Genomic DNA, 27,015 nt, shown 5'->3' with positions numbered 1-27,015 from the left:
ACCATATTGTCTTGACTACTGTAGTTTTGTAGTAAGTTTTGAAATCAGAAGTGTGAGTTCTTCAACATTGTTCTTCTTCCTCCAAGATTGTTTTGGCTATTTTGGGTCCCCTGGACTTCCATATGGATTTTAGGATCAGCTTGTCTCAAAGTAGTTCCTATAATTTCCCTTGTGATTCTTTTCATTGATTTGTTGGTTATTTAGGAGCGTGTTGTTAAATTTATACATATTTGTTAATTTCCCACTTTGTTTTTGTGAATTTCCTTGTGTGATTTTTAATTTCATTCCATTGTGATCAGAAAACATACTTTGTATAATTTCAATCTTTTAAATAATGAGACTTGTTTTCTGTCCTAATATGTGCTCTATCCCAGAAAATGTTCATGTGCACTTAAGAAGAATTTGTATTTTGCTTTTGTTGAGTGGAATATTCTATAGATTTCTGTCAGGTCTAGTTGCTTTACAGTGTTGTTCAAGTCTTCTATTTCCTTGCTGATCTTCTAATTGTTCTATCCATTAGTAAAAGTGGGGTATTTGCTATTCTAGTCTTTGGCTATTATCGTCTATTTCTTCCTTTGATTCTGTCAGTTTTTGCTTCATGTATTTTGGGACTGTGTAGGTGCATTTATTTTACAATTGTTACATCTTCTTGATGAATTTACCCCTTCATCATAATATAATGTCCTTCTTTGTATCTGTAACAATTTTATCTTCAAGTCTATTTTGTTTAATATTAGTATAGCTACTCCAGCTCTCCTTTGGTTATTGTTTACATGAAATATCTTTTTCTTTTTTACCTTCAATCTATTTGTGTCTTTGAATTTAAAGGGAATCTTTTGTAGATAGCACATACTTGAATGTTTTAAAATATATATTCTGCCAATCTCTGCCTTTTATTTGGAGAGTTTAATCCACTTACATTTAATAATAATTAGTAATAAGAAAGGACTTCTGTCATTTTGCCATTTGTTTTCTATAGTCTCTTTTTGTTCCTCAATTCCTCCATTACTGCCCTCTTTTGTGGTAAATAGATATGTTTTCTAGTGTACCATTTCAATTCCCTTGTCATTTATTTTACTGTACATTTAGAGTTATTTTCTTAATGGGTGTGCTGAGGATAATTAAGACCTTAATTTATAACAATCTAGTTTAGATTAATAGCAACTTAATTTTAGTGTTACACAAAACTTTGCTCCTATATAGTTCCATCTTTCTCCCCCACCCATTATGCTATTATTGTCACAGGTTTCTTAATTCCTTTTAAAACTTAATCGTCTGATATGGGTAGACAGAATTCTACCTTCCTTTCATTTAGAAATTATATCTAATTGGAGCCTCCATGTCTCTCTTTTCCTTCCCAATCAATAGAAAGAACTCAGTTTATGTTTCCTGAATAAACGACTTAATCTAAGCACAAATAAATGGCAATAATTGAAAGAGTGCCGAGAAAAAGGTAGAATGTCAAAGGAGGAATTTACTCTGGGCACAAGACCTGAACTACTTGGCTTAATATTATGTGGCAAAGGAAGTATGGAAGGACTATAGCTAAAATTTAGGCTCTCAGACTTCCAGCCTGAGTGTTTTTTACATGCCCAGCCTCCTCCTCCAACCTTCATATGGCACCCGGCCTGAGGCAGAGCATACCCAACCCCCTCACCCAACATTTGTGGCCTGAAGAGGACTGCAGAAGGCAACCTACAACGTACAGTGTTTTGTGGAAACTAAGAGGACATCGTAATCCTAACTGCTCCAGCACAATAAGTGTGTGGAGTGTGGTTATTCAGAGGTAGGTTCTAGAGTCAGGCAGACCTCACCTTGAATCCAGCCTCTGTCCTTCATGACACTGTGACTTGGACATATCTTTGGGCATTTGTTTCCTCAACTGTAAAATGGAGTTATTAAGGGTACTTACTCCTCATGGCAGTTGCAAGAATGAAACAAGATAAACCCATGGAAGTAACAAAGCACGATTCCTAGCACAAGTCAGAGGGTTTACGGATACAGATTTCTTTACTATGGGGCTTCTCAGAGCCTTCAATAAATATTAGCTATCATAGTTAGAGTCATCCATCATTCAACAATAGGGCATCATGAGAACCTCCTACGTGTTAGGCACATGCCAGTGGGAGGTGATCAGGTTTACTAGAGAGCTCAGCCTTTGGAAACTGACAGACTAGCCTTGTTGTAAAGATTAGAAACGATGACGACAATGATAATCATAAACTAACATTTATCAAGCACTTACTATGTGCCAAGTATTACTCTAAGTACTTCAAACATATTAACTCATTTAATCCTCATAACAACTTTTTAAGGCAGGTACTATTATCATCTAATTTTACAGTGAGGAAGCTGAGGCACAGAGGATAAGAGATAGCTAGTAAGTGGCTGAAGAAGGATGGGAACCCAGGTAGTCTGACACCAGAGCCCATGCTCATAATTATTACGTCAAACTATACAATATATAAAGCTCTATAACAGGCCTGGAACAGGGTAGGTATTGAATAAATAGTAGCTGTTATTAGAAGCTGGGGAATTGGTTCTTGACCCAGTGACTCCCAGGCTAGTGCAGAATACAGACACTTAAAATACTACAATCTGGCCGGGTGTGGTGGCTCACATGTGTAATCCCAGCACTTTGGGAGGTTGAGGCGGGCAGATCACCTGAGGCTGGGAGTTCGAGACCAGTCTGACCAACATGGAGAAACCCTGTCTCTACTAAAAATACAAAATTAGCTGGGCCTGGTGGTGCATGCCTGTAATCCCAGCTACTCAGGAGGCTGAGGCAGGAGAATCGCTTGAACCCGGGAGGCGGAGATTGCAGTGAGCCGAGATCATGACTTTGCACTCCAGCCTGGGCAACAAGAGCGAAACTCCATCTCAAAAAAAAAAAAAAAATACAATCTATTAGAGATGGGCACAAGACGTACAGAGAAGGGAGGAATGGCCCTCCAGTCATTTGTTCCTTCAGTGCCTAGTTTGTGCCATGCCCTGTCCTTGTCCTCACATAACATACATTGAACTGACTGTGTAATCACATTGTGGTTAGGGCTACACAGGAGAGGCACAGGGTATTCTACATGACAGGGACCCGATCTAGTGTGTGTGTTGTGGGGTGGTCAAGGAAGACACCTCTGAAGAATGATTTCTGAAGGGAGGCCTGAAGACCTGGAGTGGTGGGGGTGGGGTGGAGAAAGCTGTTCCATAACGCGTAGGAAGATCCTGGGGTGGGAACGAGCAAGTACTTTTGAGGAAGAAAAAATGGCTGGTGTAAGAGGAAAAGACTCAGGGAAAAATGGGATCGGGGAACTGATTAAAGGGAACCCCCTTTAATTCAGTTTTAAAAGGGGTCCAGGGAAGATGGAAAGAAACCAGAGAAGCCCTGCTCCAAGACACTGGACCTGGCCTTGGAGATGACAGGGAGGCTCTGAGTGACGTTATTAGGACTATGTTTCTAAAAGAGAAATCATTTCACCTGAACACTTAGAGGTCATAAAATAAAAAATAAATAAAATAGGAATCAGGGTTGCAAGGACTAGAAGGCCATCTTCTTTGGACTGGGGCCAGAGATTTTCTTCCACAAGGTGATACTGACAGTCCTAAGGGACTTGATCACCTATCTTCATGTCCTTCCATGTTCTTTGCCAGCTTTTCGTATGTTCTGCTTTCTCATTTCACCTTTTACAGCAGTTTTTTCCCTTTTGATCAAAGAAAGGCTTGTCCTTCATTTACCTTAGAATCTTACTCTGGTACATTGCCAAGTTGTAAAACCACCAGGAAATCAAGGGGAATTCTTAAATTTTGTTTCCCACGTTTTTTTAGTGATAATCAAGATGCTGTAACACTCATCCCAAGAATGACTTTTCTTCCCTCTGTCATCCATATTCCTGTTAGGGCATGACACTGGAATGGGACAGTCTGGCCCTTGTTGGAATATTCCTAAGCCAGAGTCTGGTTTGACTGATGTTTGGACAATAAGGACTAGCTTTGTTAATTAGGTTATATTCCAGATCTGCTACACAGATTGAATGAGCTAAATTTCCTGCTCTAAGCTTTGACAAAAATATATTCAAAACTTGTTATAAAATAACATCATTTAGACTTGAAATATATGTGCAAATACTTATACATTATACTACATAATAAATGTAAAAATATATGTGCATTAAAGTACAGCATAAGCAAAGGAATAGTAAAAATAATATTTCAATTTCCCTGACCCTTTCTAGAAAAATCAGGTTAACACAAGGTGTCTTTAGGTGAACGAAGTTACAGGCATAATCGACAATGCCCTTTTGGTAAACTTCACAGAAATTGTGAAAGCAAAACAAATCTTGTTGTAAATTAGAAGTGTCCAGTACTTTGCTTTGAACAAAAATGAAGGTGGCTCTAATCATATCGTTAGCTCATGAAAACAGTTTATCATGATGTGACTTTTAGCATGTAACTTGGAAGGAGTTTAAAGAATTTAGTGATACTGGAGCCTAGCACGGTGGCTCATGCCTGTAATCCCAGCACTTTGGGAGGCTGAAGCGGGTGGATCACTTGAGGTCAGGAGTTCAGGACCAGCCTGGCCAACGTGGTGAAACCCCATCTCTACCAAAAATACAAAAATTAGCCAGGTGTGGTGGCTGGCACCTGTAATCCTAGCTACTTGGAGGCTGAGGCAGGAGAATCACTTGAACCTGGGAGGTGGAGGCTGCAATAAGCAGAGATTGCGCCATTGCACTCCTGCACTCCAGCCTGGGCAACAAGAGTGAGACTCTGTCTCAAAAAACAGAAAAAAAAAAAAAAAAAAAAAAAAAAAGAATTTAGTGCTACTGCTATACCAACACTCCTTCCATTCCAGGTACTTATACTAATGTGAATAAAGTTCTTAGCACTTTAGCTTTGGGAAACAAAACTTGCAATAGAATTGATGCTAAACTCTACCTCATTCTAGCAATCAGTAATATTTATCTTGAATACAGAAATTAATTTTTAAAGAAAGCCTCATTCTTCTCATTCAGCTATTCGTTTCTAACACATTGCTTTTTTGCTTAATAATCATTGTAAAACTTTATACTGCATTAACAGCTTTCAGTCAATCATACCAATAAAAAAACTCTTCTGAACCTCATATCCAAGGAAATTTTAATAAATGAAATTTGATTACCTATTCTACATCTTTTCTTATAGAGAAGTATGAAAAAATTTTCACTGGGAGGCCATCAGGCTGAGACAGCTGTAGGGCCTTAGGTTCCTATGTAAGCAAATTGATTTGCAATGTAACCAGTAAAATGAAACTTAAGCATAACCAATCAAAGCATCAACTAACCTCTAACTAGGGACTTTCCTCCAATCAGACCCAAATAAAGCAAGCACCTGTCTGTAGCCAATCAAGCCATTTCTTTGCTTTGCTTCTGCATTCAACCTATAAAAGTGTGCTGCTCAGGCCACTAAAGCGGAGCTCTCTGAACCTCTTCTGGTTCTGAATGCCTGCCCATTTCATGAGTCATCCTTTGCTCAAATAACTCTGTTAAATTTCATTTGTCCAAAGTTTTCCTTTTAATGGAAGTATGAGAGGAGTCCACCAAACTTTCAAGTATTAAAATACACAATTTTGGAATAAAATTCTGTGAGGGAAATAGAATGGAAATACAAATTCAAGGAGAAAAAGGAATGATGTAAAATTTTCAACACTTAAAGAACAGCTTATATATTTTTCAGAAGGCTGATAGTGGGTACTGAATGGTCTTTAGACCAAGGGCTTCAGTTAAGAGTATCTAACAGTACTCAATACAATAAAAAATACCAATGTTTAAATTTGCCAGAAATGGTTCAATCCATTCTCCTGCCTCAGCCTCCTGAGTGGCTGGGACTACAGGCATGTGCCACCATGCCCAGCTAATTTTTTTGCATTTTTAGTAGAGACGGGGTTTCTCTATGTTGGCCAGGCTGGTCTCAAACTCCTGACCTCAGGTGATCTGCCCGCCTCGGCCTCCCAAAGTGCTGGGATTACTGGCGTGAGCCCCCACGCCTGGCCAATATTCAACCATTTTTGATGCATAAAGGTGGTAGTTTCATATGGTTCCACCTATAACTGGTAGCTGCTATTTTATTTTTACCGCAAGAGACCAAGATGAGATGGCTTCAGAGGAGTGGTTGACTAAATCCACGAGGATTTAGTCTGTCTTCACAGACTAGCCTGAGAATGTGTTAACTCACTACCATGGAAGTGCAGAGCTGCAGAAGGGCAGAGGGAGGCCACTGTGGCCACAGAGACAAGTCAGGGAGTGGGGCAGGGAAGGGTGGGACCCAGAAGTGAAAACTATAAACCTCACAAGGATGAACCCATCTAGGCAGCAAAAACATTGGAGGCTAAAAGGTTATGTATGGGCCAAGGGAAGACTTCCCCATTGCCCTCGGAAGGTTCGCTGAAAATCAACTGATGAAAGGCAGATTAATAGCAGAAAAGGCATACAAATTTATTTGATCGTCATTTTATGTGACATGGGAGCCTTCAGAGAGAAGACCCAAAGACACAGGAGAAACTGTCATTTTTAGGCTTAGGTTCAACAAAGTATGGACGACTGTGTAGAAATATGATTGCACAAACGGGCCTGATCTAATGCTGATAGACTGAGTGGGGAACCCAGCCAGTTCTGATGTTGAGATTCTTCTTGGCCTCTCTGGGCAGCATTCCTTCCTTATATGAGTCAGTACCCTCTCTGGAATAGGGGGTCTTCTGACCTACGATCAAACAAAGTAGGTCTGATAATTTCCTTATGGCCAATTTTTACAAAGAAAAGTGGAAGAAAATTAGAGTAATATTTTAGGTCTTATAGCTGGCTTTGGGGAAAGGAGGTTCTGGTCTCTCTCTCTCTCTCTCTCTCTATTTTAGGTCTTATAGCTGGCTTTGGGGAAAGGAGGTTCTGGTCTCTCTCTCTCTATTTCTTTCTTTTTGAGACAGGGTCTCGCTCAGTCACCCAGGCTGGAATGAGGCTGGAATGCAGTGACGTGATCTTAGCTCACTGCAACCTCCATCTCTGGGGATCAAGCCATACTCCCACCTCAGCCTCCTGAGTAGCTGGGACTACAGGTGCATGCCATTACACCCAGCTAATTTTTGTATTTTTAGTAGAGATGGTGTTTCACCATGTTGCCCAGGCTGGTCTTGAACTCCCGGGCTCAATGGCTGCCTGGCCTTCCAAAGTTCTGGGATTACAAGCATGAGCCACCTCAGTGCCTGCAGGGGTTCTGGTTTCTACGACCTGCCTTGGGAAAGAGGGATTGTAGTTTCTATGGCTAGCCTGGTGGAGAAGGGGGGCCAGAGAAAGGAGAGCAAGAAAAGGTCAGAGAGGAACTTTTGCTTCTGAGGCTTTCTTTTTCAGGTATGGTTTTCTGATCCCCAATAGTTACTATGATAATAAAGGCTGGTATTGATGGAGCACATCAACGGTGTGCTCCATCAATGGAGCACTTATCAATGGAGCACACTGATGGTGTGCTAAGCCCTTTCTGTGCACCCTCCTCTTAGGGCCACAAACAACGCTATGAGATAGGTGTTACTATGAGTCCTGTTTTTAGTATCTAAGCCTGACTTCCAGCCTCTTGATGATAATTACTCCTCCAGACTGTCTCCATTGTGTTCTATGAAGTGTCCTTCAAAGGTGGCACAGTCAATTAGGAAAAAAAAATAACCTTATCAGTGCCACATTTCCACTAAGGACACAGATGGCTGAGGTTTCTTTTAAAAGCCATTTCCATAACATATGAATGTCCACATGTAATAACCAGTTACAGACAGACACGATTAGCAATAGCATAATATAACTCCATCTAAGCGTTTCAAAGGGCTTCATCAACATTAATTATGCCCCCAAACCCTTGTGAAGTGATGACGGGTCCAATTTTATGAGCATTCAAAGACAGGCCAAGAAGTTGCCACCAGCCCTGGGTTACACTGCTTGTACACACACCTATGAGGCGCCCTGCAGTGCCTGGCATAGGGCAATGGGGAGGCAAGGATGACTCCTGCCAGCAAGCTCTTCCTCCAACCCTCAGGCTGGAAACCATAAATGCGGGTGCCCAGTTCTGCTGCAGGGAGGGAATGGGTAGTGCCCGGCCAGCTCCCACCTCTGGACCCCGCTGGCAGCCTTCTCTACCTAGTCTGCTCCTCTTTTTGCTGAGGAACCACCTTGTATGTCTTCACTGGGGTTATTTCAGGGGTGGAGCGTTCACAAGTACACGTGCACGGTTAACCCAGAACAGGGATATTCCACCTTGAATCAGTTGACTTTGTCCCTTAAGCAAAGACACAGTGCAAAGTGGAACATATGGTTCCCAGCTGACAGGCAGGGGTGAGAACTGTCTTGGGTGGCCCCAGGCTTGGGCACTGCCAGATCAGGTTGATTCTTCTGAGGCAACACCCAATCAGGTTCCCAACTTTTCTCGAGTTGACAAGGCAGAGTAGAATCGACAGTGTCAATCGAAGTGGAAGAGAGGGGAGAAGGCAGGCAAATATCTCAGGAGCTGCTCCCAGTGGAGATCTGTTACCCAAGAAAGCCCAAGACTCAGCCAAAGTCACGGAATAAGCGACTGTCAGGGTCTCCCCACACCGCTCTGGTTCCAGTATTTTATGGGTGAGGAAGTATGAGGCCTCCCAACTACCAGGAGCCTTATATTTAGGGTAACTGTGTACCTTCCAAATAGGAAGACTCCTCAGATCACCTGAAGTCAGCAGTTCAAGACCAGCCTGGTCAACATGGTGAAACCCTGTCTCTACTAACAATATAAAAATTAGCTGGGTGTGGTGGCACACGCCTGTAATCCCAGCTACCTGGGAGGCTGAGGCATGAGAATCACTCGATCCCGGAAGGTAGAGGTTGCAGTGAGCCAAGATCATGCCACTGCATTCCAGCCTGGGCAATAGACTGAAACTGTATCTTAAAAAAAAAAGGAAGACTCTGAGAATGAAAGGGGGCTCTACTAACATACACAGGCATAAGGCACAAACCAGGACCACGGTCACTCTACCCATGCTGCAGTCTCTCAGTGGGGAGTGTTACTGGCGAAAGAAGTGAGGTGAAGGCAAAACTACTCACCCCAACTACGCTACCCATTGACTGTGTGGCCATGGGCAAGTTAATTAACCTCTCTGTGCCAGTTTCTTCACAGGTAAAATGGGGTTGTAACAGTACCTATCTCATGAGAGCTTTTGTGAGGATTAGCACAGTTCCTGTTCTATAAGTAAATAATGTTAATTGCTTTTATTATGATGATTACAATAGTCATTGTTAATTGGCTATGAAAGGGTGGCTAAAGGACCTATATTGTATTGCCAGGAAGACTGACAAAGGCTTCATGGATGAAAAGGTGATACTTGTGCTAGAAGGCTGGGTAGGATTTCCAAAGGCAGAAGCAGGGGGTGGTGCAGGCAGCTTCGGTTTGCTCATCTGTAAATTCCGGTCATTCTCATAACTACCCTATAGGATGGGTATAAGACTTACCCACAGAGGGGTTACATGATTTTCCCCAAGTTATGATGCTAGAAAATAACAGAGCTGGTGCAGAGAGCTATAATCACTGTGCACTCAGCCTGGGCCACACAGGAGACTCTGTCTCCTAAAAAAACTAAGAAGAAAGGCAATAGGGCCAGGGATTGCAGCCAAGTCTCTGATTCCAAAGGCCATGCTCTTAACACTCTGTTGTATCTCTATTTTTGTGTCGAATTCTGTCTTGAGGGGTAAACACTTGTGAAAATGTATCTTCCCCATCTCCCTCCTAGACTGTAACCAGGGAAGATCTGTCTTGATGATCTATATCGGGGTGTTCAATCTTTTGGCTTCCCTGGGCCACACTGGAAGAAGAATTGTCTTGGGTAACACATAAAATATGCTAACACTAATGATAGCCACTGATGAGCTAAAAAAATAAAAAATAAAAAAAAATCTCATAATGTTTTAAGAAAGTTTGTAAATTTGTGTTGGGCTGCATTCAAAGCTGTCCTGGGCTGTGGTTTGGACAAGCTTGATCTATATAGCTCCCGCCCCACCCAGCACAAGCTGGAGAGAGTAGGTGCTCAGATGAAATGTCTACTCACTCAATAGAAGAATTGAGACCTGACTTTTCCCGGCTGAGGTAAAGCTTCCACAGTGTCAATGTCCTGCTGGAAGCTGCTTCCTGGGCAGCTCAGCCTGGGGGGCTTCCTGTAGCAGAGTGCCCTCCCCAACAACCAAAATTTATACGCTGATGGGCAGGGCAGAGGGCAGGGCTGCAACTCAAAGGCAGACAGCTTGCTCCTAACTTCATCCCACACATCAAGCTGGACTTAAGAGTCTCTCAATATTTTCCTCCTCCCAAAGGTAAGAGATGAGTTGTGAGTAGCCTGCCCAGCCCACATGACCACTTTTCTGAGGCCTGCCCGTAATGGTAGAGCCTCAGAAACCATATTTGCCAGGTGGTGTCAGCTGGGCGGCACTCCCTGGCCATCACCGACTGAACCAGGTAGACAACGTACCCAAGATGGCCACTCAGGTCTTCCCTCTTTTGAAGGCGAGGTATGAGTTCCAGCACCTTCCAAGCCCCATTGCCTTTCCTGCCACTGGATTTCATGAGCTACCCTGTAGCCTTATAATAATTTCCCTTTTTGCTTCAGCTTCTCTGAAATGGGTTTTTACTCCTTGCAATCAAAATAGCCTTAACAAAATTGAGAAAAGAGACGGCTTTCCCTCAAAATCCCTCTCCCCATCCCCATGCAGAATTAACCACACCTTCCCCTCTACTCTGTGTACCTTCGTCTGTTCCTCTTGGAAACCCCGGGGCATATCTGAGTCACATGCTTCCTGCATGCCTAGTACATGGTCAGACACTGCGTTAGGTGCTTTTTCATTGATCCACACAGCCGCTGGGAGGGAAGGATGAAAACCAACATTCTACAGATAAGATAACAGGAGCTCTGCAGGGTTGCACCACACACCCAAGGTCACTTAGATAAGAAGGAACAGTGGGGACTTGGACCCAGGTCCTCTTCTCTTTACCCCACCCAGTACTTCAGTCAGCTCAATCATCATCACAACCATGCCTGCCCCTCACCTCAATTCATACATCCTTGGTAGAGTCACCATGAATTATTCATCTTTGCTCTGGCATGAAGATATTCCATACTAGGCAACTGAATTGAATTTGTGATTAAAATGGAAACTTACTAGAAATCTCATCAGGGAGAGTGCTCTGAGTTTTCTTAGATTCTTATATTTGTCCATTTGGCATCCATTCATCACAGGGCCAATTGTATTAACTGATTTTTTATATTCTAAGGAGCATGCCTTTCATATGCTAACTAACCAATCCAGAGCTGCAAACATCTCCTCTATTAAACTCTCACACCCCAGGTCAATATTTCCCCTGCTCTACATCAACCCAGGGCTACGTACGAGATAACCCAGAGTTCTTCAAATCAGCCAGTCCTAAACTGTTCACCCTGTCCTGCCGTGCCTTTCCCACAGAAAAACACAATAAAGGCTCTGATCTAAGCTTTCCCCACATGCCCTCTGCTTCTAACCAACTGACCTTGGTGTGTCCCGTGTGGCCCTCTGCAGCACGATGTGCCATTTTTTTTTTTTTTGTGAGATGGAGTCTCGATCTGTCCCCCAGGCTGGAGTGCAGTGGCGTGATCTCGGCTCACTGCAAGCTCTGACTCCCGGGTTCATGCCATTCTCCTGCCTCAGCCTGCCAAGCAGCTGGGACTACAGGCATCTGCCACCGCGCCCGGCTAATATTTTTGTATTTTTGAGTGCAGACGGGGTTTCACCGTGGTCTCGATCTCCTGACCTCGTGATCCGCCCACCTCGGCCTCCCAAAGTGCTGGGATTACAGGCGCGAGTGCCTCCTTCCTTTAGGAAATGTAAGCAACAAAAATCTTCTTCAATGGCATTAGCCATCCACGGAGTCACTCTGTCATCTCCATAAATTAAGGCCTGGGGAAAACTCAAGAGAACAGCTTCTATCATTACATTAGAAATGGTGTAGACTCTGAATATCGAAAGCAGAATGGAACGTTCTGGTTCCTTCACAGAATGAAAGCACTCAGCACCTTCAATATGTAAGGCAGTATTCACTCAAGCTGACCAGTAGCTCCTGAATTTCCTCTGAAGTCAAGACTGTGCCACCATCAATGTGTTTTCTGACTTGAAGAGAGGGTGATTACTCCTGGGGGGAGGGGAGTGACTAGCAGGGGCACAAGGAGACTTTTGGGTACTAGTAACGTTCTGTTTCTTGATTTGGGCATCAGTAGCAGGTATGCACCCTCTTTGTTAAAATTTAACATCTAGGCCGGGCGCGGTGGCTCACGCTTGTAATCCCAGCACTTTGGGAGGCCGAGGTGGGCGGATCACGAGGTCAGGAGATCGAGACCACGGTGAAACCCCGTCTCTACTAAAAATACAAAAGAATTAGCCGGGCGTGGTGGCAGGCGCCTGTAGTCCCAGCCACTCGGAGAGGCTGAGGCAGGAGAATGGCGTGAACCCGGGAGGCGGAGCTTGCAGTGAGCCGAGATCGCACCACTGCACTCCAGCCTGGGCCACAGAGCGAGACTCTGTCTCCAAAAAAAAAAAAAAAAAAAAATCTAGAGCTCATGATTTATATATTTTTCAGTATGCATACCATACGTCAATAAAAAGGCTGGTTAAGAAAAGTGTTTTCTGACTTGGAACCCTGCTCCATTTTGAATAATGCTCTGTGCAGCACGTGGACATCTCCAAAGACGGGAACAGTAACGCTGCCTACTTGAGAAGAGTGTTTTGCTCACTTTGAATATCAGTGCTGACTAAGAGGTGATGGCCTGAGATCTTGATTTCTCAGGATGATGGAGTTGGTGCAGGAAGGAGCTTAGTAGATCATGTGGTCCAGAAATTCCCACACCTGGCTGATTATATGATTTACCTGAAGAGGTTTAACAAAATGCATGTTCTGGGTTTCTAGCCTAGCTATGCAAAACCACAATTTGCAGGGGAGTAGAGACAAGGGGGTAAAAGGGTGAAGGCAGGGAGAGATGAGTCTGAGGCCTAGAAATCTGCATATTTTTGAGCTCCCCAGGTATTTCAGGTGGTTAGGCAGGACTGGGGACCATCTATGAACTCTACCTCTTCATTTTATAGAGACAGAAACTGAGGCGTAGAGAAGGGATGACACTTGCCCAAGAACACATACCCAGAGATGACAGAGCTGGGCCAAGAACTCAGCTCTCCCAGCTCTCAGCCTGATACTCTTCCCAACAGAGCCCTAGATGAATACAGTAGCTGCACAGGAAGGGGAAACAACAGGCTTTCATGGAAAGAAGATCAAGGGGCGAGATGCCAATGCTGAAACAGTCATGCCATCTTGGCTCTGAAACTGGTCTGCTCGGTGAGGCAGAGTCCACTGAGAATGTCAGAGTCAGTCTTTGTTCTAGAATGAGTCTAATTCCAGACAAATGTTCATAATTTCCATACATATTCCACCTGGCTGGTCAGATGGAATTAAAATGACAAAAGCCCTTTAATGACCTGCAGAGTCCCCTCCTTGGGCACGCTGGGATGTGGTGGCAGCAGTAGGAGTCAGGACACCGGGGAGTCAGAGCAGCGCCGCAGTTAGGAGCATGGGTTCTGCAGTTGGTCTGACCTGGGTTTAAATTCTGGTTGCACAACTTACTAGTTGTGCCAGTCAGGGCCATTACTGAACTTCTCTGTGTCTCAGTCTCCTTGTCTCTAAAGTGGGGATAAAGATGGTAACAGCTAGCACTTGACAAACATTGGCCATTATGTGTGGGTCATTGCCTAAGGGCTTCACATGAATAAATTCATTTCATCCTCACCACCACCAGGAAGCAGTTACTATTCTACAGAGGAGGAAACCTGGACCTACTGTGTAGTGCTAGTGTGAAGATTACCCAAGGAAAGGCATGTGACGAACTCAGCACAGTATCTGGGATAGAATAAATGCTCAATAAATATTAATCATTGTTATTATGATCATCATTATTATCTAAAATTAACAACAGTTCTAGCTCTTCTCTCAACTTGCTATAGGATCTTAAGAATGTCACTTCTCACCTCCCAGCCTCACTGTTCCAATCCATCAAATGAGAGGTTTGATGAGATGATCTCTAAAGTCTCCTTTAGCTCTAGGGTATTAGCAGTCACTGATCTTTTTTTTTTTTTTTTTGAGGTGGGGTCTCACTCTCTCACCCAGGCTGGAGTGCAGTGGTGCAATCTTGGCTAACTGCAATCTCTTGCTCCCTGGCTCAAGTGATCCTCCCAACTCAGCCTCCCAAGTAGCTGGGACCACAGGTGTGCACTACCACACCTGGCTAATTTTTTGCATTTTTGGTAGAGACAGGATTTCATCATGTTTGCCTAGGCTGGTCTTGAACTCCCGAGGTCAAGCCATCCACCCGTCTCGGCTTCCCAAAGTGTTGAAGTTACAGGCATGAGCCACCACACCCGGCCTCTCTGACCTTTAAAAAAACAATTTTCAATAAATCCAAGTCATCAGATGCTGCATTGATAGGTGTTTAGAAACACTTAAATTTGACATTAAAACCCCCTTTTTCAAAAAGGTGCATTCCCTTTGACCTATTCATTGTACCTATATGACTATATCTAAGGAAAGGATCAGAGATCAGCACAGAGATTTACAGTCCAGGATGTTCATGGTTTACAGCCACTCCAGATTAGAGACAGCCTGAATATCCAGCAGTGAGGATCTGTTGAGCAAATTTGGACACAGCAGCTCAACAGATTATAGGGCAGTCATTCAAAAAGTATGCTTTCAGTCACTACTCGATGACATGGGGAAATAGTCCACAAGTAAGGTCAAGTTAAACAAGATACAAAACTTTACAAAACCAAAATACAAAACTTTATGTGCAATGTGACCCCAAATTTATAATACTAGAAAAAAACAAGGAGATATATTGAAATACAAATGAAAATTATCTCCAAGTAATGGAGTAGGTAATATACATACATACCTATATATATATAATTTTTTTTTTTTTTTTTTTTTTTTTGGCAACAGGGTCTTGCTCTGTCACCCAGGCTAGAGTGCAGTGGTGCAATCATAGCTCACAGCACCCTCAAACTACTCTTAGGCTCTCAGAATCCTGAGTAGTTAGGACTACAGGCACATGCCACCACACCTGGCTAATTTTCAATTTTTTTGTACAGGCGAGGTATCACTATGTTGCCCAGGCTGGTTTCAAACTTCTGGCCTCAAGAGATCCTCCCACCTTGGCCTCCCAACGTGCTGGAATTACAGGCATGAGCCACCACAACTGGCCCAGAGCAGGTGATTTTTTAAAAATCAAATATTCTAAGTGGGAATGCATTCCTTTTATTCTATACCTTTTATGGTGTTTCTCTGCCTCCCTATTTTTATGTATTTTAATGAGCATCTCTTTTTTTTTTTTTCCTTTTGAGACATAGTCTCACTCTGTCGCCAGGCTGGATAATAGCGGCACCATCTCAGCTCACTGCAACCTCCGCCTCCGGGGTTCAAGTGATTCTCCTGCCTCAGCCTCCCAAGTAGCTGGGGCTACAGACGGGCACCACCACACCTAGCCAATCTTTGTGTTTTTAGTAGAGACGGGGTTTCACCATGCTGGCCAGAATGGTTTCAATCTCTTGACCTCGTGACCCGCCCAACTCCCAAAGTGCTGGGATTACAGGCATGAGCCACTGCTCCCGGCCCATCTCTTGTCTTTTGCTTACACATTCCCTTGTCTGTGTGAAGAGCCTGCCTGTTTCTGCCAGTGCCAGGCATGCAGATCCCATACGTATCTGTTAGCCAATGCAGAGCACTGTGTAACTTTCTTGTTAGGAAAATACAAATTCCCAAACCCCAAAAAAGCCCTTGCCTTGTAGGAGAAGGAGGCCTCGCTCACAGTGCTGGAGCTGCTTGTGGGAGGCAGCTGCTGCAGCTGCAGGGCTGCACTGTGGGCTCCGTCCATGGTGGTCTAGTGGCGCATCCCGCAGGGCCTGGCCCAGGAGGTGGAGCTGCTGCTAGGCGGGGCCCAGGCCAGATGCCATCTTTCCTCGTGGTGTTCACCTCCCTCCAGCAGCCATCATTTCCTCATGACAAAAGAATACTTCAAGGCTGTTTTGGCAGATTTACAGCCTTCTCCTCAGCTTCACTCAGAGAAGTGCCAATTTCCGTGGCTCTCCCAGGCAGACAGAGAGGGGTGTGTTTTCCAGTTCTTGCAGTGCTCTAGGGTGGTGGAGAGGAACATTAAAAATGCATGGACAAGGAAACACTGAGCCCAGCTTTGTTATCTGAGAAGAGAATACCATTCAGATAAAACATAACCGGCCATGACAAGTGAGTCCATTAAAAAAATTCTTCAAAATTCCATTCTAGCAGTTAAAAACAAGTTCTATCATGCCTTTGTCCTCCCCTTAATACAAACCTGACTCATCTATCTCAAAAGCTTTCTCCCTGGCCCTTAAATGTTCCCTTTCCTCCTCCACTCTGCTTCCTTCCTCCCATCGCACCCTAACTTAAATCCTCCCTTTTTCCACAGCTCTTCAGCACAAGAAGTAGAATACTAACTTCTCCAGGTCTCAAAAAAAAAAAAAAAAAAAAATTCCACTACCACAAAAAGGGAACATTTAAGTTTCAACTTAGGAAGAAAAGCATCAGAAGAAAAGCTACGTCAATGGAAAACAGAAGAACTGGCCTGTTACCGAGGGTTGGCCTGACACAGGTGAGGTGACACTGGTCTCGGAGGTGGAAAACGTGTGTGACCAGATAACTCTGCCTCTCAGAGATTCAGTTGCCTCCTCTGTAAAGTGGGGGTAATAATGTGGCCTCAAATAAACCCAGCAATGATGAGAATCCCTACTAATTTCATCGGACTTATATTTTCAGTGCTTACCGAACTTTTCCTTTTTTTTGGAGATAGAATCTCACTCTGTCATCCAGGCTGGAGTGCAGTGGCACAAACATGGCCTCAAGCTGGGCTCAAGCAATCCTCCCTCAGCCTCCCAAGTAGCTGGGACCTCAGACGCACGCCACAAGGCCTGGCTAATTTTTTTGTAGAGACAGGGTTTCAGCATGTTATCAGGCTGGTCTTGAACTCTTGGGCTCAAGCAGTCCACTTGCCTTTCCCGAAGTGCTGGGATTACAGGTGTGTGCCACTTCTCAAAATTTTCTACCAGAGAAGAGAAAGTATACTTCTAGTGTCCTAGGAGGCAGGGCCAAAACCCTACTTAAAAGTGTTAGGGGTTTCTTTGAGGACTTTTCATACATTTTTAAAAAATGTATTCTACTGCATGGTCTATGTTTATTTTAATAGAAAAATGTTTTAAATTGCTTTTGATGTGCCATGTGCTACCTGTTTTACCTTTGCCAGGTCATTTAACTTTTCAGCCAGTTTCTCCAGCTGTGAAATATAGATAATAATGTTCTCGCCCCACATGGCAGTCATGAGAATTTGATGAAATCATACATGTAAAATGCAGGCATAGCAAATGGTCCATGAATGTGAACTGCTGTTAGGATTAATTTTATTCTCCCCTGTTTATTTATTTTGCCCATTCCTTTCTCTGTCATGCATTCATCCAACAAATATTTACTGAGGGCTCACTGTGAGCTAAACAATTTCTGCCACTCCCTGAGGCTTCAGAGAGCTGCCTCCTGTGTATCCTGTAGCTTCCAGTTCCTTCTGCTATCCAGCCCTAGGCCCAGGAATTCTGGATCATGGTGTGGACAGCACATACATATGTGATAAGGCGAACACCATGTCCAGTCCTGGGAAACAATAGATGCAGGTTTAGCACAGGGACAGCTACAGAAGCCTTTTGGCTTGGTTTCACTTTGTCAGAGGGCCTCAGGATGAAATTATTGCTACTACCTGCAGACGAGGTTATATATCCAGTATACAGACATGAGATGTAAGCATTCACCGGATAACTTTATCAGGTAATTCACATCCCATAGCTAGACTTCCCTGCCTGTAAAACCCTATGAATATGTGTTTGCAATCTTGTGGAAAGCATAATTATTCACTATATTTTCACATACATGTGAAAGCATTATTGTGTTACATTTCTGTAAAAATGTTTTAGCATTTGTAATAATCATAAGAGCCTTAAGAGTGGCTCAGGGCTCTTTCTACCTCTGAGAGGCCCCGGGAAGCATTTAACCATGAAGCAGTCACGGAGTTGAGGAGCACAAACTCCAGTGGTGTTTGCGGAATACCCTGTTCAGTTGCTCCCAGCTGAGATCTAGCCCGGAGCCTGACAGTGACTTGTATACATACCAACCCACTGACTGAATGCAGGCCGGTGAAGCACTGGGTGCACTGTGGCCCCTTCGCAGTCAAGAATGCCTTTCTAAGGCCCAATCAACCACAACTCCAGAGCTTCAACAAGCAGATATACTCAGCCCCACCCACAGGAGGACAGAGAAAGCCAACAGACCTTAGCGACATGTCAATCAAGGGAGTGGTGGGAACTCAGACCTCCTAACATCCTTTAGACTAGTTTGCCCAAGTGCTTTTCTGGTTTTGCTTTTGTTTGTGGTGGTTGGCATTGCTGTGGTTTAATTTTTCTTTTAAAAAGCAGCTTCCCTCTCTGCCTCAGGAACTCGCAGGCCTCTGAGGCATCGCCTGCAAAGATTGAAGGCTCTCCCTCAGCTGGGTGGGAGTCCGGACTGAAAGCCTGGAGGAACCCTTTGCAAGCTGTACTCCCTTATAAGACACATACTTTTCACCTGGTGACTCTCTTTTCCTGATTTCGAAGCATTTCTCCAGGACCTACATATGCCCGAGAGGCAAGCAGTCACCCGTGCGTTGTCAGCCACCCCACAATTAGAGCACGTGGTCACTGACCCAAGAAAGTAATGAGAATTCACTGGGTGCTCTGCTTCCATTCCCACCCCGTTTATCTCGATGACGGATTTCACCAATCCCACAGAGCACGTTTTACAAATGAGAGAGCCATGGCTCATAGCGTCTGTATTCGAATTTGCCTCTTTCTGAACAAATCAATAAAACAGGCTCTTTTCCACCACCTGACGATCTGGCTTCTGGAGGTGAGCGCCAGTTCCCTGCCAGGCTTCCCGTTCCTGGGCTTTGGCTCACGAGAAGGTTACGTTCTTCCGTCCCGTCCCATTGAGCTGGAAACTCTACAACTCGAGGAGACAGCACCTCTGTTCCAGAAGCGGGCTTAGACCAAGAACGCCTCCCCTCATCCCACCTGCTAACTCCACCATCTGCTGCCGCCAGGAAGCCCGAGCCGCTCGGCACGAACAGGAGAAATTCTGGCAAAGTTACTCCATGTCACTTCCTGGTTGGGTAGAGCCTGGCACCTTTAGTAAGGTAGCTCATGCCCCCGCTCCTCTTGGCCTCGATGCAAAACTGGAAAGAACATTCTGAGGCAACGGGACCCAGGTTGGCGAGGCTGGTGGCAGTAAGAAGGAAGGGTATGTACACTAGGGGACGTTAGGTGACTTCGCTTTTTCCAGAAAAAAAAACGAAGGTTAAATTCAATTCCCCTTCCTCCCAGTGTTAATCACTACTCACCGGCGGCGTCTCCTCTAAGGCCCACCTATTAAAACCTTCTGAGAAATGACTCGGACTCTTCGTGCAACCCGGAGGCACAGCCTCCTTCATCCCTTCCCAATTCAGAGCTGCCAAGATTCTGCAGTGTTTTGCTTTCAAAGGTCGCGATTTGATTTGCCAGAATGCCTGCCAGTCAGAAGTTGGCAGGCATTTCGCGCAGGCGAGTGGCTGCGAGGACAGGGAGTGGGCGGGACAGCCCCTGGCAATTGGCTGCGCTGCAAAGCTTGCTTGAAGGATAGGGGAGCGACCTGGGGCTAGAGCTTGGCGCTCACCTGGAGCGGGGACCCCCTAGCGGCCACAGGAAGAATGTTGCGGCGACTCCCCTGCCCCCTCTCCCACTGTCCTAGAGAGCTCAGGTGGTTGCTCGCCTCCACCTGCCCGGCAGGTGGGCCTGGTTTTAGCAGCCTGCCAGGTGTCCTCCCTTATTATCCTCACAGCCACCTTCCGGGCTTTGCTCCTGCTGTTCTCCTACCCGACGCTCTCACCAAGTATTTAAATCCAAAACGTCCTTGAAGACCCAGCTCTGCCCAGGGCCCTCGCGAGACTTGGGGCCAAACATATCTCTCCTTTCCTGCCCTCCTGGAACACCTGTCGGATACCAAGCCTCCCAGCAATACCGAAGGTCCTGAAACGAGCCTAGCGCTTGGTTAATGTTTCTATAATGTACATAATTATCACGGCTATGATAATTAACATGCTCATGGAGTTTTACAGATGACAAGCTTCTCATCGCTCACACGTTGTCATACACACGCATTTGCTTTCAGATCGTCACAGCCATGAGTGAGACATGAAGCCCGTTTTACACATGAAGAAATGTCATTTGGGCCTAGACATCAACAATGAGAAAGAGGCAGTTCTGGTCTCAGATCGTGGGGCAGAGAAAGCTCTTTGGAAACACGAGAGAGGAACGAGTTGGTGCACTGTAGAAATTGTCCGAAGGCCAGCAGGGCTGGTGAGAGATTTTTCTGGGGGCGTGGTTGGGCCTGCGATCTGAGGGACGGGCCAGGGACAGTTTATAAATAGTATATTTGGGGACCGGCGTGGTGGCTCACGCCTGTAATCTCAGGACTTTGGGAGGCCGGGAGGATCACTTAAGCCCAGGAGTTTGAGACCAGCCTGGACAATATAATGGGACCCCATCTCTACAAAAAAATTTAAAAATTAGCCGGGCGTGGTGGCGAGCACCTGTGGTCCCAGCTACTCAGGAGGCTGAGGCGGGAGGGTCGCTTGAACCCGGGAGGCGGAGGTTGCAGCGAGTCGAGATCGCGCCACTGCACTCCAGCCTGGGCGTCAGAGCAAGACCCTGTCAAAAAAAAAAAAGCTCAGATTTCACCCTAAATTTAAAGGCGAGCTATTGGAGGACTTTAAGCAGGGGAGTAACAAGGTCGCTGTGATCGCCCTGCCCTGAAGCGTGTGAAGAGGGACTCCTGGAACACTAAGTGGCTGCCCTTGTATAGTCGCCCACGTCAATCTTTTTTTTTTTTTTTTTTTTCTGTTAGAAACAGGGCTTGGGGCCGGGCGTGGTGGCTCACGCCTGTAATCCCAACACTTTGGGAGGCCGAGGCGGGTGGATCACCTGAGGTCAGGAGTTCGAGACCAGCCTGGCCAACATGGTGAAACCCTGTCTCTACTAAAAATACAAAAAAATTAGCCTGGCGTGGTGGCGAGCGCCGGTAATCCCAGCTACTCAGGAGGCTGAGGCAGGAGCATCGCTTGAACCTGGAGGGCGGAGGTTGCAGTGAGCCAAGATTGCGCCACTGCACTCCGGCCTGGGCGACAAAGCCAGACTCTGTATCAAAAAAAAAAAGAAACAGGGCTTGGATGAATGTTAATTCTCTTAGGTATATTCCTTGAAGCAGGATTTTTGAGTGAGTAAAATTCTAAGGCTTTTGGTTTATCACAAGATTTTTGAGGCATGGCCTAGATAAATCTTTCATTAGTTCCCCACCTAGCCACAGGCCTTGATGTAATTAACCTAAGCCCTAAAATTCGTCCGGCTTCACTGCGGACTTTGAAACGCCTCTAATGATTGGTCAACAACTTTTCACGTTAAAGAAACAGAGGATGCCATTGGCTGGAGTTACCTCGCGGACGGCGGAAGGTGGACTCGCGAATGTTAGGCCTGTGGTTGCCACAGCGACCGGGAGGTTGGGCTGGCCAGATTCAGCCGCCGGGACCGGACCAGGTAGGAGGCAGTTCCGGCGGGGGGACCGGTCACTGAGGTCGTGGGGAAGAGGACACGGTGCACCATGTCCTCCGCATGGGACGCCCGCGGAGACCCCCCGGCCTCCGGGTGCTTGCGGAATTCCAGGGCTGAGCTAGGTGGAGCCCCGAGGGCGGGAAGAAGCCATCATGGGAGTTGCCCCTGCGTCGGGGCGTGTCCTCGGTGTTTCCACCCGAAAAGTGGTGACAACTGGGGCTTGCCTGCTCCACCGAGCTCCTGCGAGAGGCGTGGGCGTCCGACCCTTCTGGCTCCGCCTCCGCGAGTGCGCAAAAGTTACGAGGCTTCAGTGCCTGGCAGTGGGTGGACGCCAAAGATCTGATCTCTACTCATAGGTCCACCCCAGCTCAGGGGGTGTCCCCCAGCAAACGACTTCCCTGCTCTGGGCCTCGATTTACCCATCTGTAAAATAAAAGGGTGAGATTGGAACCTGGTGGTCACTAGCCCGCCGCTAAATTTCCTTCCAGCTCCCTGACACACTTTCTCAGCCTATGAAGACTATCGAATGGGTTATTTACCTGAGTGCTTTGAAAAAATGTAAGCTTCTTCCAGGATGCTTATAACTGAGTAGATAAAAATCGCCTACAGACGAAACTACTCAGGACATCCAAAAAAATTCCATCTAAAGTAACAGTCTACATAGTTTAGTACATGTTTATATACCCTGTACAGTAACATGTATAATGTAAACTATAATACTTAGCATATATAACGTTTTTTAAAAACATAAGAGATGATAAAATGAAACTGTGCCTATAGTTGTGACCATGTGAGCTGTCCTTATAGAATCTAACTCCTGCAGGAAATATGAACACAGCTGTACACACAATTGCTAAAAAGTGTCTACCTCTAGTATTCATTCATTCATTCCACCAATATTTATGAAGAAAATACTATTTTTAAAAATTCTCGTTACTATTATTATCATTTTTGTAGAGACAGGGCCTCGCTATGTTGCCCAGGCTAGTCTTGAACTCCTGTCTCAAGCCATCCTTCCCCCTCAGCCTCTCAAAGTGCTGGGATTACAGGTGTGAGCCACCATGCCCGGCCGATTGAGCAAGTACCATATGCCAGAAAATAGATAGAAGATTCAGAGTTGAACTTTCTATTGGGGAAGATCATAAACAAATAAAGTAAGGAACATACAATATAATGTTGGGTAGTGAAAAGTACTTTGAAAAAGATAAAACAGAATAAGGGACGAGAGAGAGATGGGTTGGTGCTTCTTAAGAGAGGGTGGTCAGGGAAGTCATCCCTGAGAAGGTTTGAGCAGAGAGTCTCGTGAATTTGGTGACAGGACTGCAGGACGGTGCCCGGGTCCAGTGAGGAAAAGGAACTGCCCGTGCTGCGAGGAGATATATGGCAAAAGCCAAGAAGGTCCCATGTGGAGAAGAAGATTAGTCTTTAGGTGGTGGGGCATGACAGCTGCCTTCAAATTCGTGCAGAATAGTCACACAGAACAGTGGCTTTCAAACATTTTGACTGTGACTCATGGTAAATGCATTTTATATTGTGACCCAGCACGCACACACGCATATGACAAACTAAAACTTCACAAAAGACTACAGACTATGACTTGCATTTTGAAAATCACCAATGTGGAAGAGAAATGAGACTTATTTTGAGTTGGTTCCAAGGGTGGGAATTAGGACGGATAGAAAAAGAAAAAAAGAGAGAGAGAGAGAGAATCAGCTTTGATACAGGAAGGAACGTTCTAGCAATTAGAACTGCCCAACAGGCTGGGCGCTGGCTCACGCCTGTAATCCCAGCACTTTGGGAGGCCGAGGCGGGCGGATCACAAGGTCAGGAGATCGAGACCATCTTGGCTAACATGGTGAAACCCCGTCTCTACTAAAAATACAAAAAATTAGCCGGGCATGGTGGCGGGCGCCTGTAATCCCAGCTACTCAGGAGGCTGAGGCAGGAGAATGGCGTGAACCCGGGAGGTGGAGCTTGAAGTGAGCCAAGATCGCGCCACTGCACTCCAGCCTGGGCGACAGAGCAAGTCTCAAAAAAAAAAAAAAAAAGAACTGCCCAACAGTGAACTTCCACCAGTTTTTAAACTGTGTTCTGATGAAACCTAGCATTCTGTGAATATTCAAGAGAGTCAAATATTTGCCCCCCACCCAGCCATCCCTTATTTGCTTTATATTTTGAAAACTATATGCAATATTCTAACTTCAGAAACCCAATCAGGTCAGGCACGGTGGCTGTAATCCCAGTGCTTTGGGAAGCTGAGGTGAGAAGATCACTTGAAGCTGGGATTTCGAGACCATCCTGAGCAGCATAGTGAGACATTGTCTTTACAAAAAATTTTAAAACTAGCCAGGTGTGGTGGCAGGTGTCTGTAGTCCTCGCTACTCTGGAGGCTGAGGTGGGAGGATCACTTGAGCCTAAGAGTTTGAGGTTGCAGTAAGCTATGATTGCACCACTGCACTCTAGCAAGTGAATGACACAGCTAGATCCTATTTCTAAAAATAATAATAACCAATCATAGCCACTTGGGTGCTAAATGTCAAAATTTAGCAAGTTAATATTTAGTGTGTGCTGCCTGAGAGGTTATTATAGAGGTTAAGGAGTGAGTAGAAGTCAGACTTCCTGAGTTCAAAGGCTGATTCCACTTTTCTTCTAATGTGACTTTGGGCAAGTCACTTAACCCCCCACCAAACTTCAGTTTTCTCATCTGTAAAAAGTGGGGATTATACCTCACTGGATTATTGTAAAAAATTGCATAAGATATTCCATAGAAGACATTTAGGACTGTACAGGCTCAATAAATGATAGCTATTATTTTAAGTTGTTAATACGATATCCCTGTGCATATATTAAAACCCTACGTTAATACAAGCCTACTGCAGGATAGGCAGTATTAACCACTTCACATGGGTCAGACTAAGAGGAAGGTACTGTCATCAATCCCAGTTTATGGAGGAGGAAATGGGCTCAGAAGGTTGAGTGACTCATCTAGAATCAGGGCTATTAAGTGGCAGACCGTAACCTTGAACCCAGGACTGGATACTCTGGACTGCTGCACTGGCTCCCACGTAGGAATTGCTTAAACATATGTTGTTTATTTGGAAGGTGGTATATCTTCACTGCTCTTTCTTAGATTCTAGGTCCATGCCATTCTGTCATGAACAGTTACACAGGTGGACCAGTGAAGCACACCTGGGCAGTGCTCTGTTCACATCTGGCCTGCACCTGCTCTCATCCTGCCTTCACAGGTATGCGGTGAGAAGACTGGAAAGCATTATTAACAGTGTGGTCTTTTGGTGGTAGGATTGAGGATTGTTTTTTATTTGTTTGTTTGTTTGTTTTGAGATGGAGTCTCGCTCTGTCGCCCAGGCTGGAGTGTGATGGCGCGATCTTGGCTCACTGCAACCTTCACCTCCTGGGTTCAAGCGATTCTCCTGCCTCAGCCTCCTGAGTAGCTGGGACTACAGGTGCACGCCACCATGTCCAGCTAATTTTTGTATTTTTAGTAGACATGGGGTTTCACTGTGTTAGCCAGGATGGTCTGGATCTCCTGACCTCATGATCCGCCCGCCTCGGCCTCGCAAAGTGCTGGGATTACAGGTGTGAGCCACAGCGCCCGGCCATGGATTGCAGATTGTTTAAAATTTTTTTGTAATGTATCATATTTTCTTAAATGTTGATAGTGCACATACATTATTATTACAGTAGTCCTCCCTTATTCAAGGGGGATATGTTCCAAGACCACCATTAGATGCCAGTGAAACAGTGGATAATACCCAAACTGATTACTGTCAATCAGACTGTTTCTGTTCATATCTTCCACTCACAAGTTTAATGCTTTTTCCATCTTAACTAAGCACTTATCATGCTCTGTGGCTACAATTTTTATAGTTTGAGGTGAAGCACCAAAACTAGCACCAATTTTTTTCCCCTTTGAAATTTGATGGATAAAAGTTTTATTCTTACTGTAGATCTTAGCAACCTCAGAATACCGTTTTTTCTTGCCTTATTAAGTCAAGAACTTTCACCTTTTCACTTAAAGGAGGCACTTTACAGCTCGTCTTTGGCATGTCCAAAGTGCTGGCATCACTACTCTTGTGCTTTGGGGCCATTATTAAGTAAAGTAAAAGTTGCTTGAACACAAGCACTGAGACAACGTGACAGTGGATCTGACAATCGAGATGGCTACTAAGTGACTAATGGTGGGGTAGCAAATACAGCTTGAATGTGCTGGACAAGGATGGTTCACATCCCAGGTGGGGTGGAGTCAGACGATAGGAGATTTCATCACATGCCTCAGAATGGTGCATAATTTAAAGCTGATGAATTATTTATTTCTGGAATTTTCCATTTAATATTTTCAAACCACAATTGACCATGGGTAACTGAAACTGGAAAATGAAGCTACAGACAAGGGTGGACTACTGTGTAACAGGAAGCTTAATATTTTTCTAATCACTCATAATTCCAGAACACTAATGCATTTTTTAATAACAGCTTTATTAAAGCTAGGGCAGTAGATGGTTCTTACTAAAATGGTATAACATTGAGGGGTGGTAAATGAATAGTGGCTGCTTTGGTTATTTTTTGAGACAGCGTCTCACTTTGTCACCCAGGCTGAAGAACAGTGACACGAACATAGCTTACTGCAGCCTTGACCTCTTGGGCTCAAGTGATCCTCCTGCCGCAGCCCCTAAGGTAGCTGGGACTGCAGGTACATGCCACCATGTCTGGTTAATTTTTATATTTTTTGTAGAGATGGAGTTTCACCATGTTTCCCAGGCTGGTCATGAGCTCAAGCTATCCCCCAGCCTCCGCCTCCCAAAGTGCTGGGATTGCAGGAGTGACCCACCGCACCCAGCCCAGTATAGTACCCAGTATAGATACTAAAAAACCTTGTTAAGCTGGATTGGTGATTGTGCTTTGATCATTATTGATTTGTTTCTGTTATTTTGAATCTCTTAATTTCTTGAAGAATGTTGTCAATAATTCTATTAAATATCAAATTTTTAGTGTAGATTGTCCACCAAAAAAAAGTTGAGAATTGCTGCTGTGAGGATTACAGAATAAAGTAAGGAAAAATACTGCAGGGAAAAGGACCAGTAGAGTGTAAAATCATTTATTCAGTCCTTTACTCATTAGTATATATAAATGGTATAAGTTCCTTAGGGAAAAAAATGGGCAAAATGAAACCCAAGTCTGCTAATGAAAAATAATTGCTATGGAAATTAAA

General features: G+C 44.8%; 2 protein-coding genes across 5 annotated transcripts in view; one reads left to right on the top strand and one right to left on the bottom strand.

The window, feature by feature from the left end:
* NIPAL3 (NIPA like domain containing 3) overlaps positions 1-19,646 on the bottom strand; it is a 60,220-nt gene extending 40,574 nt beyond the window's left edge. For 2 of the 3 annotated variants that reach the window (XM_032759316.2, XM_032759317.2), the window contains exons 1-2: positions 19,544-19,623; positions 15,878-16,227 (exon numbers count right to left, since the gene is read on the bottom strand). In XM_032759316.2, the coding sequence (XP_032615207.1) occupies positions 15,878-15,970 (93 nt within the window). In that variant the 5' untranslated portion in view covers positions 15,971-16,227; positions 19,544-19,623. Of the gene's footprint in view, positions 1-15,877; positions 16,228-19,543 lie in introns of all 3 variants that reach the window. The other variant, XM_032759318.2, reaches the window with a different exon arrangement.
* Positions 19,647-21,660: 2,014 nt separating this feature from the next.
* Positions 21,661-27,015, top strand: part of STPG1 (sperm tail PG-rich repeat containing 1) — a 57,992-nt gene continuing 52,637 nt past the window's right edge. The window contains exons 1-2 of one of the 2 annotated variants that reach the window (XM_058443849.1): positions 21,728-21,770; positions 24,916-25,030. The gene's annotated coding sequence lies outside the window, so the exon portion shown is untranslated. Of the gene's footprint in view, positions 21,771-24,915; positions 25,031-27,015 lie in introns of both variants that reach the window. The other variant, XM_032759319.2, reaches the window with a different exon arrangement.

This window comes from Hylobates moloch, unplaced genomic scaffold (assembly GCF_009828535.3).
Source record: "Hylobates moloch isolate HMO894 unplaced genomic scaffold, HMol_V3 SCAFFOLD_9, whole genome shotgun sequence".
Classification (NCBI taxonomy): domain Eukaryota; kingdom Metazoa; phylum Chordata; class Mammalia; order Primates; family Hylobatidae; genus Hylobates; species Hylobates moloch.
Note: the sequence above shows the minus strand (reverse complement) of the source record. Positions and strands in the feature narration are given on the sequence as shown.